The sequence below is a fragment of the Limanda limanda genome, chromosome 6 (genome assembly GCF_963576545.1).
Source record: "Limanda limanda chromosome 6, fLimLim1.1, whole genome shotgun sequence".
In the NCBI taxonomy this organism is placed as follows: Eukaryota; Metazoa; Chordata; class Actinopteri; order Pleuronectiformes; family Pleuronectidae; genus Limanda; species Limanda limanda.
In genome coordinates this window covers 18,896,024-18,914,373 of record NC_083641.1, presented here as the reverse complement: position 1 = coordinate 18,914,373, position 18,350 = coordinate 18,896,024, and the positions used below count along the sequence as shown (strand labels likewise).

The 18,350-nt window shown below is 44.0% G+C and overlaps 1 protein-coding gene across 5 annotated transcripts in view; it reads right to left on the bottom strand.

The window, feature by feature from the left end:
* Positions 1-18,350, bottom strand: part of cux1b (cut-like homeobox 1b) — a 62,237-nt gene that overhangs the window by 32,298 nt on the left and 11,589 nt on the right. For all 5 annotated transcript variants that reach the window (XM_061072769.1, XM_061072770.1, XM_061072765.1 and 2 more), the window contains exons 2-5: positions 11,334-11,444; positions 7,397-7,444; positions 3,473-3,551; positions 705-842 (exon numbers count right to left, since the gene is read on the bottom strand). In XM_061072769.1, the coding sequence (XP_060928752.1) occupies positions 705-842; positions 3,473-3,551; positions 7,397-7,444; positions 11,334-11,444 (376 nt within the window). The remainder of the gene's footprint in view (positions 1-704; positions 843-3,472; positions 3,552-7,396; positions 7,445-11,333; positions 11,445-18,350) is intronic.

Sequence of the window (18,350 nt, the reverse complement as noted above, 5' to 3'; positions counted from 1 at the left end):
ATCTTTCTTTACCCTGAGGTAGCCGGTCGTTTTTTATTCATGAAACTGTGCTCCGTGTTTTTTTTCCCCCTGAAAACCTATTTGAAAATGTAAAACCGTGTACATTTTTTGTGTTTCTGAAAAATTTATGAGGCATTCAAATATGTTCAAATATGGGCTCTCTCTTTGAAAAAGACTTAAGATGTGTTTCTTTGACCTTATTACATATTTGCACTGAGAAGTTGTCTGTACACCGTAAGCATGAAGATCAAATAGTGAAATTAAACTTGAAGTACAGAAGCAAAGATGTGTCTCAGTTTTACATCAAGAGATTTTGCTGCCATTTTTCTGATGAATGTTTGAAGTGAAGTCGTGTTACCGTCGGCCCATAGCTACCTCAGGTGTATCTATGACACTAAATGGAAATATGTTTAGAAAATATTAATTCTTTGTCATCCAGTTCCATAGGCTTAATGTATTGCTTTACTCCTGCACATCCAGGTCACTCTATGAATGCGCTCATCTTTATAAGTTTTGTTAATGTATGTAACTGGTCATAATGGTAAGAGAGAGGCCATATAGGAGACGGAAATATTAAAATATTGATGTGTGGTTATCTGTGATTAACTAAGCGGCCTACTTCCATGCCTTTGCCAAAGTCCCACAGTATAAACCCAAAAGTGTCTGCGTGTGTGTGTGTTTCTGCACGTGTGCCCCTCTCTAACCTTGGTTTTTGACATCTGCAAACTCTTTGTTGTAGTCCTCCAGTGTCTCTCGAAGTTTGGTGTTCTCAGTCTCAATGTCGTGCATCCTCTGGAGCTTCAGCTGCAGCTGCTGAGCCAGCTCCAGCACAGGTACAGGATCTGGCAGAGACAGCACACACTACATTAGCACACTGTAGCAGATTACACAAACAAGGGCTGCGAGGTGGCGTGGTGAGCTCGGAATAACTACATTCCAAGGCCCTGCGAGAGCGAGCGTTTGCCCTGGTAAAGTGTCCTTGAGCAAGGCAATGAATCTCTAACCGCTCCAGGAGAAGTGTTCTGGAGCTCACCCTGACCTCTGACCTCCCTTTGGAGAAATACTGGTTACTGCGAGGAACAAAAATATATATATATCACAGCTTCTAGCACTGTTGTGATAAGGTGAGTTATATCCAGAGCTGAGGCAGAGAACATGATACAGAGCTAATAACATCTGACAGTGTCAGACACAGATTAATGAACCATCAAAGGGTTCTGTGGGTAGTTTAACATATGTGCAAAAGGAAACAGCTGTGCAGTAAATTCAGCCATAAACATTTCAAGATACATCTTCTTAAATATTTTACACATTAAAAAAAAGTTTAGCATAGTGTTTGCTGTGTGTGTTTTTATTCATCACTTATGTGTTTGTTTTTTACCATTTGGTCTATAGTTTAAAAAGGCAGTCTTGTATTAGAGTCATCATTGTTTGTGACTTTTTTCATTTAACAATAAAACATTTAAATGTCTTTATCATGAGCCAAATAAATAAAGGTCAATATGTTCTTACTGGTTTTTTTATTGTTTTCAAAGCATGAACAGTATCGGTCAGACTCTACTGATACTCACAAAAACTTCCCAGATTAGAAAGAGAAGAACAGAACAGAGATTTGATTTGATTTGCCACAACAGTTTAAAACACACATCTGTGAAAGGTCATAATTTGCTTTCACATTCTGTATCAACTTCACTGTATCCATAAAGGAAACTGAATGACACACTATCAGCCTTTGTATCAACAAAGACTATTGTTGGTTTACCAGATAAACTTTGGTTTTGTAGAGGGGGAAAATGAATGTGTCACATGCTGACACAGCAAGAGAATTGGGTAAACGATAGCAAGTAGTGAGTAACATAGATGAGACACATTAACAACAGAGATTACTGGGCTATGATCAGTTTAAGTGTTTTCTATGATTCCGCTTAAAAGGGAGAAAAAAGGGAAAGATGGGAGCAGACAGATGGACAAAGTGGAGCCGTAAACCAGGCAAGGCAAGAGGTAAATAAGAGATTAAAGAAACAGAGGGAGAAGGAAGAAAGACAAGTTTCTGGAGGCATTTTACCAACATCTCTGTGAACACACAGCAGGGTTAACTGTCAGTGTGATGAAGAGAGCCCTGTCAGTCAGGCCAATCACATCTGATTGGTGCTCATGGGTGGCAGACTGGTGACAGGCAGCCAAGAGACGCAGGCGATGCTCATCAGCATGCCAGCTAAAAGAGCAGTTTTTGTGTGTGTGTGTTTGTCTGTGTGTGTGCGTTGTACAGATAAGAGGAACTGACAGCTTACAGCTGGGGGTAAGGGCTGCGTGTGTGTGAATGTGTGTGCTTGTGCACGCATGTGTGTCTCATGTCTGACGCAGTTAGATATCTTAACTATGCTAATGAGAGATCAGCAGAGAACGATTGGGGAATTTCATGCTGATTTTGTTCTGTCAAGGTGACACACCATGCAGGGCTAAGCTCTGACACACACACACACACACACACAAACACCTTGTCACAAACACAAGGGCGCACTCGCATAGATTCTCATATAAATTGTACAAGTACAAACAAACACTAAGGAACAATACGCGTATACTCTGAATTTGGACTCGTATCTGCCTCTGCGCCCTTGAAAATCACATTTCTCTCCGTCTTATCAAAGCTTTGCCCTTCACATAGGCCCCTCTCCGAATCAACTGTACAGCTTGTTAAAAGCACTTTGACTTGTGGGCAACTGGTGCTGAACGCTCTTGCCAGACACCTTTAATCTAAAGCAGAGCGCACACTGGGCTGACTAACCAGGCCTTCAGCTGATAGAAAACAGAACAAAACACACTGTTTCCTCTTTCAAGACTGCTGCATTAGTCAGGCTGGTCTGTGTCTGTGTGCGTGTGTGCATCAGGCATTACATCATTGTCTCGCTGCAAGTTAAGAATAGCCCCGTCAGAGCTGGCGCTGACTTATTGGGAGCAGTACAATCCAAAGATATTACTGTAGGTCTATCCATGTGGGACTATGATGACCTCCTTACGCTATAGATGAACTCAACTCCTCTCCCGTTCCTACACGGCCCCCATACAGCCGAAAAAACCTCCAACTAGTAGCACTGTGACTGTGTGTGTTCTGTAACACCCTGTGCTGCGTGTCCCTCCTCGGCCTCAGTGTGCTGAACGTGACTGCTCATGTGTGCACTTTGCAGCAGCCAATCGTGGGCGGACTTGTCATCCATATCAGGATGCACCTTCTGTTAAGACGCTCTAAAGGCTACACCAGTGGGGATGATCTCTTGGGGAACACATTAAGGCGTTGAACATGCCTGGGTGCACAGTGGAGGAGCACCAGAGGGACAGTGTCATGCTTATTCTCTTCCCTTTTGGGGCTGTCTGCGTGGATGAAGGGCCTCTTGATCACGTTTTGGGACTCGGGGAAGTGTGTCGAGACAAACACATCGGCAAGCAGCACTTTTATACAACAAAGACTTACCTGGGACATCGATTATTTTCTTGTAGACGTTCAAGAAGGCGGCCTCTGCTTCTTTACTTCTCTTACTCAAGGCATCGATCTGGGAAGGGTGGGAAAAAAAGTAATGGTTAATTGTCATGCGCACCAACCTCAGATCAGTGTCACATCCATAGATTCCAAAGGCAAACGCATTAATTTTAAAGCAAGGGAAGTCTACATATCTGTCTATCCTCACTATGCGTCGGTATGTTGCATGCGATCATGCCTGTCTTGACAGTGGCTGCGTTGGTGTTTCCTTCCCGTGAAGTCAGTTCAGCTGTTCAGCCGATGACGGATGCGTTTCGTTTGCTGCATGCCCGAGTCTGTCTGTCCTCGAGTGAGTGTTCCTCAGTCCGTTGGTCTGTGTGTGTGCGTGTGTGATTGTGTGTGTGATTGTGTGCGCGCCTGTGTGCGAATGCGTGTTCGTTTCCCCTCCAGCACGCTGACATCATTAAACAGCTGGCTCAGTCTTTCCAGCCACAGCAGGGGTAGATTATTCAGTCAGCTCTTAGCAGCAATACAGTGTGGATCCATTACTGATGCAGCCATTAACACAAGAGGGCACGGCATGCATTCCATCACCGATATTATTGAAATGGACGGCATTAGAACTGATCCATAAGAGATTAATTCTAAAATGGCACTGGAAGAACTTTTGCACTGTTTTCAGTGCTGCAGCATGAGGCAGCGTGCTCGGCTGCAGTCCCTGTGTCACACTTCAATATGAGAAGCAGACAGAGTAGGCGAAACGCATCTGAAATCACATCTAAATCGAAGGAAACAGATGCCAAATAAAGACATTCAGATGGTGCTACTGTACTGGGCAGAGCTACAGCTGACTACTCTGGCTCACGCACTCAGACTAAACAGCCTTGTGTTTCGCTTCCAACTCCTCCAGCACATTCGCTGAGAGAAAAGGAATAAAGACAAAAGCCTATATAAGTCCAAATATAAAGTCTTCACATTCCCAGCCAAGCCAGTAGTGTAGTTGATGGGTGGTTTAGGGGTTCTTGCCACTGTAAACAGAGCGGGCTACATGTAATACTGCCTGGGCTCCTATGGGAACCTAATAAATCTCTTCACATGGCTTTGATTCATCTCTAGTTTTTTAGCCGCAAAACATCTGGCCCCGAGTAGGCTGGTGCCAGCAACCCCCCCCTCCCCTCTTTGCTCCTTCTGTTGCTCTACGTCTTTCTCTTATTCTCTCCCTCTCTCTCTCGAATTCTGCTTCTTGTCACTTTCATGTTCTCTGACTCATATTTTTTTTTCTTTCCCTCAATCATTTTCAGTGTCAGTCTTTCTCACATGTTTCTCTGCCATACACTCATGTCTCTCTGGCATGCTTAGGGCTCCCGTCTTGCTCTTCCTCTTCCTCTCCCTCTCACACACAAACACAGGCTCACGCACACAGACGCACACGACCACATCTCTTTCTCACATCATGCTGCATCATGTACCTTATCCTTTTCATGTGCTGTGTGACATTGAGTGATCGGATCCTCCAATGCAACGCTACTAATGGGAGATTACTGATGCTGAGTGCTAATACCTCTCACACACCAACACCGAACCTGTTCATCTGTGTCCAAATGTGTGCGCACATGCATATATCAGCAAATGTGCATTTTGTAGCACCACAGCATTATAAAGAATAAAGGATAAAAACACAAACGCACTCAGAAACTGACGCAAAAAATGATGGGCCGCTGGCAGCCAAGGAAGCCAGCTGCGTGACTGTACAATGACTGGGCCAAGGTCAGTGGTACAGCAGCTTTATATAGCCCAACATGGGAGGCAGGAAATAGACATTTAATGTAGGACACACCCTACAGTTAGAGGCAGGTTAACTGCAGGACCAGAGCCATTAGAAGACCACCCAGGATTTGCAAATACAACCCTGCTGTTCTAAACTTCAGCTCTTTCAACCAGTCCCAATGACATCTGCTATTACATGCTCCCCTGCCCCCATCCCACACACACCCAAACAAATGAAGGGACACAAATGATACCTCACCAGTATCAGTAGGTTACCGATGAGAAGTGCTTGCAATTGCAAAAGGTATCCCTGATACATCCACACACACAAACACATATGTACATACGTCAGCAACCCTGTGCCACCATCACTCAGCACTGCCTCGCTCCCCTATCTAACCCATAGTGTGTGAAGGGCATCAGGCTGACCTGCGTGTGTGCATGTGCGTATGAGAGTGTGTGTGTGTGGCCCCAGTGGAGTCTGATAAGGCGAGGCTATGGGAAGCAGAGACTGAAGCCTTGGATAATGGAAAAGCTTATCAGATCGATGGACCAACAAGGAACACTGCATACATGCAATACACACACACACACACACACACAAATAACCGGTTTACCAAACTGAGGCATCGTGGAAACAGTACTGTTATTGGTAATAATTATGACCCGAGGGCATCCACCTTTCAATTCCCAAGATTAAACAGGAAGACCTTCAAGTTCCTAGGCTAAAACTTTATTGTTCTTTCTAGGTTTCACATTCACTCAGTAACGATTCAAGCTCCTGGGTAAAACGTTTATGGGTGAATTACTGTGGGACCTCAACAGGAAGACCCTCTGATTTCTGGTGCTGTCTTGTCCTTGATCAAAGCATCGAGGGGTAAGCAAACAAAGCCAGGCTAAAATTACACATTCTCAGAGCTACTCATGTTGTGGCATGCAAGCGTGCAGAATCGTCGACTGATTGATGGGCTGCTCGGAGACTGGCGCGGGTGTACAGTATTATCTCAATAATCATAAGATAATGTCTTTCTCAGTTCCGCGACCACCCACTAAGCGTCTCAGCATGTTCTGGTGTGCACGCCGTCGAGGTGTGTCAACACGAGGATGGTGGAAACAGCTGACAAAGCCCCAATTATACTGCTGCCGTTTCAATTCTCTAAATAGACTGTGGATCATCAGCAGAACATGGTGGAACCACTATAAATTACAGCATTTTTACATAACCACTGGCTGTGGTTGCTGCTCTAACACAAGAATATGGAAACTAACCCAGTGTTAAACTGTAATAGTCTATGGCCAGTAGCAAAGCAGCCCTGTCACTATCTATTGAGATGATTTTGTTTGTGCACATTTGTGTGCTTCCATGTGTGTGTGCTAGGAAAAGGATATTATGAGGCTGAATGTCCACGTACTCCCAACCCCAAATAATGCCCCTGTCTAAACCAGTCGCTTCCACTCCTACCCTCTGACTTTCACATATGGGAGTGAACTGGAAATGCATGGCTGCCAGTAAGGAGGAGTCATGATGGAAATAGGCCAAAATGATGGAGGAGGAGATAGAGAGGAACAGTGGGAGTATGATATAGCACACACACACCAAAGTCACCTCTTATAAGTTAAGGTACATAAAAACTTAGTGTGTGACATTAAAGTGAAAGTGAATAAATGTGCCACATTGAACAAAAATGGCTCATGATTCACGAAGAAACAAAAGTAACCCTACCGAATCATGCAGACAAAGTCTGAGGAAATAGCATTTGGTGAATTGTGACTGGCTAGAGCTTGGGTTTTGTGGTGCCTTTTTTTGCAGGATGCAATTTAAACACACCCTCGGGCTGCAGGACTTCATGAATAGGACAGAAAATCAAGAGCAGAGCGAAGAAAAGATGGAGAGGAAAGAGGGGAAATGAGATAGTGGCAAGAGAACAGGGGATGGCGGAGAAAACAGAGGAGGGAGAGAGAGAGAGAGATGATGACAATTCAAGAGGAAAGATGAAAGTGTAAAAAGGAGAGAAGGGCACTGAGAGAGGCAGCACAGTGAGTCAATGAATGTCAAATGGGCTTTACAAAATGCATTGTCTCAATGCTGAGCTGGGGCATGTATAGTATGTTGATCACCATGTTAATAGAAATCCATCAAAACACACTCACCTCTCCTTGGAAGCTCTTGAGCAAGGGGGCGACCTGTTTCCGTAAATCCTACAAAATAAAGAGAAGAACAGGTCAGTCAGTCTCGTGCGATAATCAACTAATCAATTCTAATCCCATTTCAATCCTAACTAGACAGGAACATGTGGAAGTGATGTTTACAAGCATTGACAACTTAATGAGTTTTGTGCGAGTAGACAAATACTGTAAGAGACTCATTATTTTCCTACTGGAGACCATTCTTGCCGATGCCGATGAATGAAGAGTAGTGCGTGAGTGAGTGATGAACACGAGGGGAGATAGGAGGCCAGGTTTGTACCCTGAGGTTCTCTGGCGGACTGTGTTTCTCATTAGAACAGGTGCAGCACCACCTGGGCCACCCAGAGGCACCATTGGTGCGTGTGAGACAGAGAGTAGATGAGCCACGGCGTCGGCCTACGCTTGATGCAAATTGTCCCGTCGCACTTCTTTTTTACTGTAAAACAAATGCTTTACATCCTGCGAGTCCCATTGCATGACTTTCCAGTCAACGGATTCCGATTAGATAGCCAGTTGACTATGTATCAAGGGAACATGCAAATCACCGTGCTGTTTGCTGAGCCTACATCCTGACAAACTGAACTGGAGCGTACGGTGAAAAGCACAGCAGAATAGGACATTCTGTACAGGAACATCGGATTTGCACAGTTTGTGGACACACACATATACTGACAAAACTGCCTAATGAAGATGTGAAGTGGGGCAAGTGCAGATGTGTTCTTGGGAGACTCTGTGCCTTTTTAGAAATCTGTCTAAAAAGCATAAGTGAAGCAGGAGGGGAGTGTGCGTCCCAAGCTGATCTGGGACCAGTGTCTGGGCTTGGCCTAATCCCAGGTTGGTCCAGACAGGCCGCTTGTCTGGGGCTGGGGACAGGTCATGACCTTGGTGACCCTGCTCCATTGTTACCTCATCAGGGGTCGTTGTGGCTGTTTGTCTGGGCCAATTCAATATTCCCCTGTCACGGATAATGACCTCCACCCTGCCCCCTCCCCTTCTCTCTCTCTCTCTCTCTTTCTCTCACTCAATGTGTTGTGTTGCATTGGATTTAGATTACATCCTTATTTACCATTTAAACTTTCAGTTTCTTTTCTGTTAAATCACCTGCATTACTTCCTGTTCTGATGAATGAAAGTATTTTCAGCTTGTACTTTCATATTATTTGGCTTCCGTTCAGGTTCCATTGTCTTGTCTGAACCAAGCACAACGGTGCTCAAACACATGTGTGCAATAGCCCACATTAACGCACACGACCACTTTCATTTCACTCCTCTTTCCTACCTAGTGTGTTATTATCACTGTGGCTTTAAATTTGTGTAAATATTTATGTATATACTGTGACCATAAAAAAAGACAAACCTCTGTATAATGTCATGCAGTCTAGTCTAGAATTGCTCCAATAATTACAACCTTTGTTCACATCATAATCCTCTACTTTTGTTGAAGCTGTGTCTGCACGAGGAGCCAACTCAACACTACCACCGGTTTGAAGTTGCTGTGTTTATCTAGTTGAATTTCTTCTTCTGAGTTAATTGAATTCCTGCCGTTATTCGAGATTAGATGTTGATCTGTACAACTTACATTGTTGTGCTAAGTTTTGGCGACAACTCAACAAGAACCCACACCGGACACACAAAAACAAACAGATTCAAATAGCATGTAGAGGAAAGCTACTGCTTTTGCTAAATACCCAAGCACTGAACCCCTTTGGTCCACTTTCTTGTGCTCCACCCCTTTACCCCCTCCACTTCCAAAGATTTATGACCATATAACATAACAATGCACAGAGACACCATGGTCAGTGTGTGTGTGTGTGTGTGTTGTGTGTTGTGTGTTGTGTGTTGTGTGGTGTGTGGTGTGTGGTGTGTGTGTGTGTGTGTGTGTGTGTGTGTGTGTGTGTGTGTGTGTGTGTGTGTGTGTGTGTGTGTGTGTGTGTGTGTGTGCAGTTGGGGGAGCGGAGGGGGCCAGGCAGCAGGAGATGGATGGCTGGTGTGTGAGCTGCCGGCAGACAGCAGACAGGCCAGCCCAAGGAATCCTCCGGGGAGTATGGAACTCACATTTGCTGTCTGTCTACCCTGCAGCTAAACACAAACGTGTGTATGTGCATGCGTGTGCACACACACATGAGCACACACACAAAGTTGTTTTACTACCACTGCCGCTGGCTAGCAATCTTTGGGACATTTTACCACCATTCCCACCCATGCCTTTATAACATTGTAGTAAAGGACTCTTGACTAACTAAAAGGAAATTAAGAAGTGGATGAATAATTGAGGCAGCTTAGGAGGCATAGTGAGAGGTGGTCTTGAAAAAAATCAACAGTGTGTCAGTACTAATGAATTATGAAAACTTTGTTTTCACGCTGCATTTCTTTGCACTACTTTCAAAATGCTACAAAAGCCTCTGTGTGTGTGTGTGCGCGTGCATGTGTGTGATTATGCAGACCATGAGTGCAGTTCACGCCGAGTACAGCTCAGCAGACTAGACACAGTCAACGTGGGCTGGTCTCCTGGTTGTTGAATAATGGATCAGAGACGGACTCCCGCTCAGCCTAATGCAGTCTGATCTGATGTGACTGTGATCTCCGCTGACTGGTGCGGACCACAGAGAACTGACAGCCCGCTCCATAGGCCGGTCAACCACACACACGCAGCCGCGCACGACATGGCAAACGTCGCTCCGCAAATGCACAAGAGACGGCCGGGGCATTATTAATCAAGCGGGGAACATCACACGTTATGAAGCAGTCTGTTTGGTAGGCAGCATTGATGCTCATCCACTTCCAAAACGCCAGAGTTTTTAGTGCCGATTCCTATTGAGCCTGTTACAGCCCTGTAATGAATCCTGTCGCTCATCTGGCCTGGCTCGGATTCCTCCTCCACATACCAGGGAGATGCCAGGGGCCACACAGACGCCAGAGGAGCCTTCCTAAATCACAGCCTTGTTACACTGATGAATGTGTGTGTCCCGTTCTGTGATCTAGGCTATCTGCCTCTGTGTGTTTGTGTGTGCGCCTCTGCGTCTGCATGTTTTCTTTGTGTGCATGTTCCCTCTCCTTCTCTCTGCCTCTGTGTGCTTCCCCACCTCAGTGTCTGTCTTCCCTCCCCGTGTGTGTTGCTAGTTATGTGGTTACACTTGAAAATGAGATTAGAGATGAATGCGCCGGGTGAAGTGAAATTAGCGTCTTTTGTATGCAGGTACAGTTTCCTCGGGTGTATATTCCTCTGCACCGGGTGGGCTACATGATGGAGTCAACAGTCACAATGCTGGTTCTGTGGTAACTATAATAGGCCTACTGTCAACTCCACAGAGAGTTGACAATTTTCTATCCACTGTCTACTACACTCATACATAATTCATACTACCATCAATAATTCACCATGGTGACATTACCAATAATAACACAACAATACTTTGTTTTCACTGTGTGGTTTGAAACACGTTGCCTTGGTAACAGAGATGAAACAAATATTCCCAGGAGGAGTGATGGGAACACAGGAAGAGGACAGAATTCCCTCCTGATCTCTCTTAGTAGTGTTGTCACACTCTCTCTCCCTCCTTTTCTCTCTCTCTCTCGCTCATACTCGCATACAAACTCACGGACCACACTTTCTGCACGCATAAAAAACTAGGTCAGATAATACAAACTCCTGAGGGGTTTTCTGTTTTGTCTCTTTAGGATTTCAGGGAAACTAATGGAGAGACTATTTTTGGGAGCCAAGCCCGCATCTCTGCGCAGTCTACTCCTCCCCTGCTTTCTCAGTAAATAATCATGGCTGCAGTTATAAGGAGGAGAACAGACACGCGAGAAACACTGAGGCAAATGTGATTATCAAAAGAACTGCAGGATATATGTGCGTGTTTGTGTGTCGGTGCGCGTCTGTGAACATCTGATTTTCTCACCTCTGGTGTGTTCTTCTTGAACTCGCGGCTCAGGTCGATCAGCTTCTTCCTGGACTGTTCACTCTCGTCCTGTCTGTTGGCAAGCTGTGTGGCGGTGGCGTCTAGTTCTTTCTGCAACACAAATGCAGATTTCCTTTAGTTTGCTAAGAAGAGAACTGCTCATTTTTATCATTGCTGTCATTATAATCAGCATGACTGTCATCACTTTGCATAAATAAAAAGACAGCAGACTCCTTGACCCATCTGGCGTGCTGCAGACTACCCAGCTTGCCTCAGCTGAACTCGACCAGTATGTTGCAGCAGCAGAGGCAGAGAACAGAACCACAACATGAATATCCCGCCAAGGAAAACCTGTCTACACCAGTAGTTTGATCTGCTACCAGCGCAGGCAATATGTGAGCCATTCAGCCTGTCAGTCAATCAGTTGCCACAGTATCGGACATGACAACGTCTGTAGCAATAGACTGTTACACGCACAGCTCACAACAATTATTGACTGTCTGAACCCGATGACCCCGACATAGCAACAACAGCACAATTATCAAAAACAGCAAGGTTGTCATGGTTGACGGAGGGCCCGCCTTAATCCACATCCATCTTACATTGTTATTTCCAGCTATTTATGAGACTAGTTCCAGATGATGAGCCAAGTGCTGACATTAACAAGATATTTAGGCCATGTAAAGATTGTATCTCGTTCTGCTGAGTGTGTGAACACTGCTGGATTATGTTTCTGTTGGATTCTTCTCCTCTGTCACTTCCACTGGCTCCAGTTCCAGTTTTGCCACTGTGGTCTCATGCAGGAGCTTTAAACCAGTTTGATTTTATGCAAACCAGCTGAACCGACTGAAGTGCCAGCTCCTGGGCAAATTAAAAAGTAGCATACATCAGCAACCTGTGCCGATAGCATCACAATGTTAAATTTAACTTGGGATCAGGAATAAGTTAAATGACAATGTGATTAACATAATATGTTTGTTTATAAAACAGAGAAATGGAGCCAAGTGCTTGTGTCTGTGCACTAATTTAATGCTGAGTCGAGGTCAGCCAGATGAAGAAGATCAGATTTCATGAAAAGTGTTTGGGAAAATTCAGACTGATCGTATTGTGTCCGTTCATTAGAAAGTTTGTGTGTTTTGGGGGTGATGATGAGAGGACACGCGGCAGAGTTCATCTCAAAGAAAAACTTAAACAGTGCCAATAATATATATAATTCATGAATCTTGATAAAAAAGATGTTATAGGGAATACTGATTTATTACTGCCATCTTTCGGACTGTATTCAACAAGTTTTAATTCATGGACTCATGAAAGATGTCATTATATACCTCTTGGAGGTGTCAACTGAGTCAACACCTAGTGGTACATTTCGGTATACCCTTGTGTTCCAGTGTAGTTTTTGAGTTTTTTAAATTTTTTAAAAACCGGCCAAACCCAATCTGCCACGCTTACTTCTTTTTCTAAACTCTCCACAGATCAGCCACTCACTGACTCAGCCAGCGTTTTCTTCTCCTCCAGTTAAAACCGCTTTCTTCTCCCTTTACTCCACCTCCCCCTCTTCCTCTCCTCCCTCCCATCCACCTCCTGTGAGGCCGCCCACCCCTGAGAGTGATTAAACGCTGCTGAAGGGCCGTTATGCTAACTAACACACTAATCATTTAATACACACATTACCACAGGGGCCCTTGTGGCTCAGTCTGCTGACAAGGTCCCAAAACACACGCACGCACACATGCCCCCCTCCCCCCTTTAACTCCCCCACACCCCTTAACACACACAAGAAAAAATACAACCCTCTAAAGACATAGTGTGATCAAGAACTAATTAGGAGATTTCTCCCCCCCATCAGCATTAAGTTGAATTCCCTGACCGGCCGTGATCTCGTTTTATCCACAAACCATAAAAAATATATAACAAATGGACTTTGTCGACTGTCCTCTGCAATAGATTTTATGCAGCAGTACAGGATGTTTGAAATAAAAATAATAAAAATAGAGGCTCACTTGCTTACATGCCATCTTGCTCTCGCTGCCCACAGAGCAGTTGATGTAGCAGCCTGTCTGCCCATGGCCATGGAGCAGCTGCACTATCTGTTAGTGAATTCGAGCGTGCGCAGAAGCTTGTGCAACGCTTGATGAAAGGAGGGACCTAATAAATTTTAATCACGTTAAATTAATTGTCAAAAGAATGAATGCTCTAGTTCATGAATAGAGGTGTAATTATTTTATTGGTAAAGATTAGCTACAGAACAAGACGCAGTTGGTTCCAAATATTAACATCCAATTGGCAGCTATTCACAATATGATGCATTGGGCCTTGAGCCTTTGGAACGCTTCAGTTAAATGCATGATCTGAATTCAGAGGCATCAACAGCAATCCAGGGTTAATTTCGGTATATCCCAAAAGTAAAGAGCTGATGTCGTTAATCATCCGAGATGGGCCATTAAACACGGGGAATAAAATCTGAAAATACAGAAACTCCTCTCCTCTGAGAGAACATGATCTAATTCACCATAAAAGTAAAATACCTCGGATGACCCACACAGTGCATGTTTTTGATTACGAAATGCATGTGTTACACACCTCAGGACACAATTAAGTGCATTTAATTCAAGAAGAAATGTTTGAGCAAGTACATTAATAATAAATACACCGAAATGAAGCATGGTTTGCATGACAATGTCTGCGCCATCTTAAGCCACCAGAGCCACTAAAACACTGTAATTTCTAGAATTATATTTTTTACGATTTTCTCAGCTGTGGATTGTATAGAAAATACGACATCAGAGCACTATTACATTATACACACCTTAATGTTCTTGTGTTTTTTATGATAGAAGTAAATGTAAAGCAAATAGTATTGCATATTAAATTGAAATAAATTTACTTGGAAAACGTTCTATCTTTATTAAATTTACCTGAATATAGAAATGAGCCCATGCAAACTTCAGGTAAACAGTCAAATTTATTAATACAAATTAATCAATAGAAAAAATTTTGAGCAAAACTGAACTCACAACAGCCTCCAGTTAGGGTTGTGCATTAGGAGGTCATGTGGTCAATCCCTGACGCCCTTGATTCTATCCAATCCCTTTCCAATACCCTGCTCATATCCCAATGTGTTACCAAATCCCCATTCTGGAAAAAAAATAAAAAATCTGCTAAGCTAAATAAACACATCACACATGAAAGAGGATTTATTCAATGCCAAGTGGGCAAGTAATTATGGGCATGGTCTCGGTAAAAAAAAAAGGACCCTCAGACCCAGTCAGGTTTTGACTATGCAGCAAACTCTCTTCCCACATCAGCAGACACAGGCAGACTTTACACTCATCTTGCTGATGGAGCGTAACATCCCAAAGTGCACAAGGCCTGCCGCCTGCCCTTTGTTCACACACACATCAAATCTAACTGACCATTGAGAAACAAAATGCTATTCTGATTTTAAGCCGCAATATATTATAACACATGCTTAAGTTGTCATATTTTAGTGGTGTGAGTAGAATACTGAAGAAATAAAAATAATTGACGTTTTGGGTGTTTGCTCTGCTGAATGCCGTTTTTGTAGATTGTGGGTTTTTAGCAAAATAAAAAACTGCGGTGAGTGACATGGCTGCAAAGTTGCCGTCAGCTAAAAAACACACTGAAGGTGTCCTTTTTCTCCTTGTGCTTTCCTTCTTTGTTTCCACAAACTAAAACACACTGATGCAGAAAATGTGTTTGTTTAATGGCAAATTAAAGTTTTCTCTACAGTTGAGTTTTTTTCCCCACCATATAAAAACAAAGTTAGGCTGAAAGGGTTTTTCACACAGGCTATTTTCTAAGCAACCATTTTTTTCAGGGGACAAAATGTCCACTGTATTGTGTGGACATACACACAATGCAATGGCATTTCTCTTCTTTGATTCTAAATGATCATTTTGTGTTGTCCTTGATTTTGATTTTTGAGGGGGTTTCCTTAATATATCTTCCTTTGTAATAACCAATTGAAAAGGGGGAATGGATATAATCAGCATTCGCTCCCGGGACAAATGACTATGCAATGGAATGGGTTTTTATCAGCTCCAATCTGCTGTGATGGCAACATCACACCCAAGTGAACGCGCTAATTTCTTCTTCTTTATTTAGGCAGTCTAGATGCTGACACTGCACCTCTCCTGGCGCAACGTTATGATGTGCATTGAACTTCTGGAAAATGGCGGATAAATAGCTATGAGTGTTATTTTTTTTTTCCTCTTGGGGGAAAACATCCAACAGCGATTTTTTTTCTCTGTATCTTGCAAAATACAACAATGGCAATACGGGGGATTTTTCTGATGCGTTGGTTTTAGGTCGACTCAGCGCAGTGGGGGAAAAACAGAAAGGCAAACTCGTCTACTGGCAAGGGGAACGGAGTCAAGCACCTTGTTTATCAAGTTTCTCCATGTATAACCACTCCTTAAAGGAGGCAGAGCATTGCCCTTTTCCTCTCGAGTTGATATTCTCAAATTGATTATACTTCAAAACAAGTTGATTATTACTGTAATATGACTCTACGACCTAAAAATAAATTTCTAAACTCTGATAAGGCTAACCATTGGAACTGATCGAATTCGCAATGCGGACTGCCGGAGCCCAGTCGGTCTGCCCTAGCACCCACATTACAGCGGATATTTCTGTGGAGACTAAATATTGCAGGTAGCTTAGAGGGTTGGTCAAGTCAGCATTGAAAATATGGCTACAGAATACTGGATTAGATGATTGAACAGAATTTCTTATTTGAAGTGACTTATCTCAGTGCCTCTTTGGATATTAGTTGAAAAAAAGCCCCCTGTAGCAGCTTGTCAGTTTTACTCTTTTGTTGGCTTCATCAATCTCAAGCTTTTGGAGTTGAACACTGTTAACATTAGACAAAAGTGCTCCACAGCGGTTGAAGCCATCTGGCATACCGCTGGGATTTTATTTCTATCATGTCCCATCATTAATGATTGACATCATGCTAGTCTGATAAATCATACAAATTAACATGTTTGACAAGCAGCCAAAACAAGTGAGGAACTGTAATCAAAAACTATACACATGCTGCTTAAGGGAGTCTATGTTTTACACTCTATGACTATTGTAATTACAAGAAACTAACTGGGGTCCACTGTGTTTGGGCCTTAGGGCCCAGTCTGTGAGGTGGACACACATTGACTCTCGTTGGCCAGATTTTGAGTTGTTTTACTCTTCTGATCTGAAAGCGGTTTAATTTACTGGCAAATTAATCAATTTAATCGCTTACATTAACTCCAGCACTATTTTTACATCTGTCTAGGGCTGGTTATGACTGCACTGTCTAGTTAAACAGAGGATGGAATATGGTGTGTGCAGGGGAGCATTAAGTGGGCTGTAATGTCTGTGTGATTGCTGTAACAGCTCTGCTTAGCTTGGCTGGACTGGCCCACAGCAGCAGTCCCTGTCCTGGTTCATTTGGTCGTCTGGTCAGCTGTAAAGACGATTGGAACAGATTGCCAACAGTCCCTAGAGAGACTTCAACACCGACTTGGCCAAGAAGCCTCCCGCACACGGCTCCACACGCGTGTGCTCTCACATCAATGCACTCACAGGCCGCGGCAGTAACTGGGGGAGCCCAGTCTTTCCACATTCTTTTGAACTCGGTTTCAAAAGAGGAAGTCTGCTAACATGTTCGCCCAGTGAAATTTGGCATGGGGAGCGATGTTTGCAGCTACAAGGGGAGGCCGGGCCAAGCGGAGATGAGTATCTCTCCGTCCCAACACTGTGGTAATAATACTAATCACCGATAACAGTCACGGGTAAACAAATCTTATTACCACTGGCCGTCAGACCCAAGGTGTACGGTGCGTCGGTGTGTGTTCGTCTCTCCTAATGAAATTCCTTCCACTCGTCTGCCGGCGGAGAGAGAGGCCTTCTCTCTGACTAATTCTCTCTAATTACTCTAATGAGCCACAGGTGATGATACAGTGAGACTGATTAATTAAATGGGAGGCACCAATCAGGCGTGTCTGATTATGCCAATCATATCGACTGCAGACTAAATGAGATAACAGGAGACAGACGCACGTTAATTGAGGTATCAAAACTTCACGGAATTCCTTATGCCCTCACGCTCCGCCGATGCCGAGACAGATAGGCTGGTGGAATGACAACAAAGTTATTGTTATGTACACAGTATGATGTCAATCTGCAGCTGCCGTCTGTACAGCCGCGGTGACCAGGAGTGCACGCCGAGCACAGAACACCACACAAGGGGTTCGCTTCAGATCTCATTCCCCGCAGAATAATTGGGACTGTAACTGCTAGAAACACTTTGTTTACTCCGAGTTTGCAGGCACACATGCCAAGTAGTCTGCCACTACTCCTTCAGTCCAAACACAGCCCAGGTTAACTGCTCCTGCATTTGGTCTATGTTTTACACATTCATCTAATGGGAGTAGCGCTCCCGAGCACAGGCCAGGCATAGAAAGAGAAGTACAAAAATACATTCACTGCTTCTCTGTAACACTAACAGTGTGTTAGTCACACTGCGGAAGAGGCTAATATTTTAAAACAAAACTTCTCTGTGTTCATTACAAGGTGAGAATCCGTTTACAGTGTATCTGGCAGAGATGTGCAAGAAATGAGGATTTATGTCCTGCCAGTGCAGTCGGTAATCTTTTTCTTTTATCTCTGACATGTCTGAGGCTGTTATGTGGTTATGATAGTAAACAGTAAAAGGCGTCTGGAAAGATGTCTTATCTGAAATCTACGAGTTCTATCTTTCAAACTCCCCCTCCATATTCCCTCGCAGCGTTCCAGCCCCCTATGTGGTCGACTCTTCTCAACTGTGTGGAGGTGGAGTCATGGTGTGGCGGCTCAGTCAGGAGCAACAGCTACGCTTGCTACAGCGACACGGTACATGATCACAGATCACAGGCACGCCCCCTCAAAACACAGCACAACAGCAGCACAGATAAGAGACTACAATCCAGGCTGCTTGTCTGCCATCCTACCTCCGACAAAGCGGGGTGCAGAACT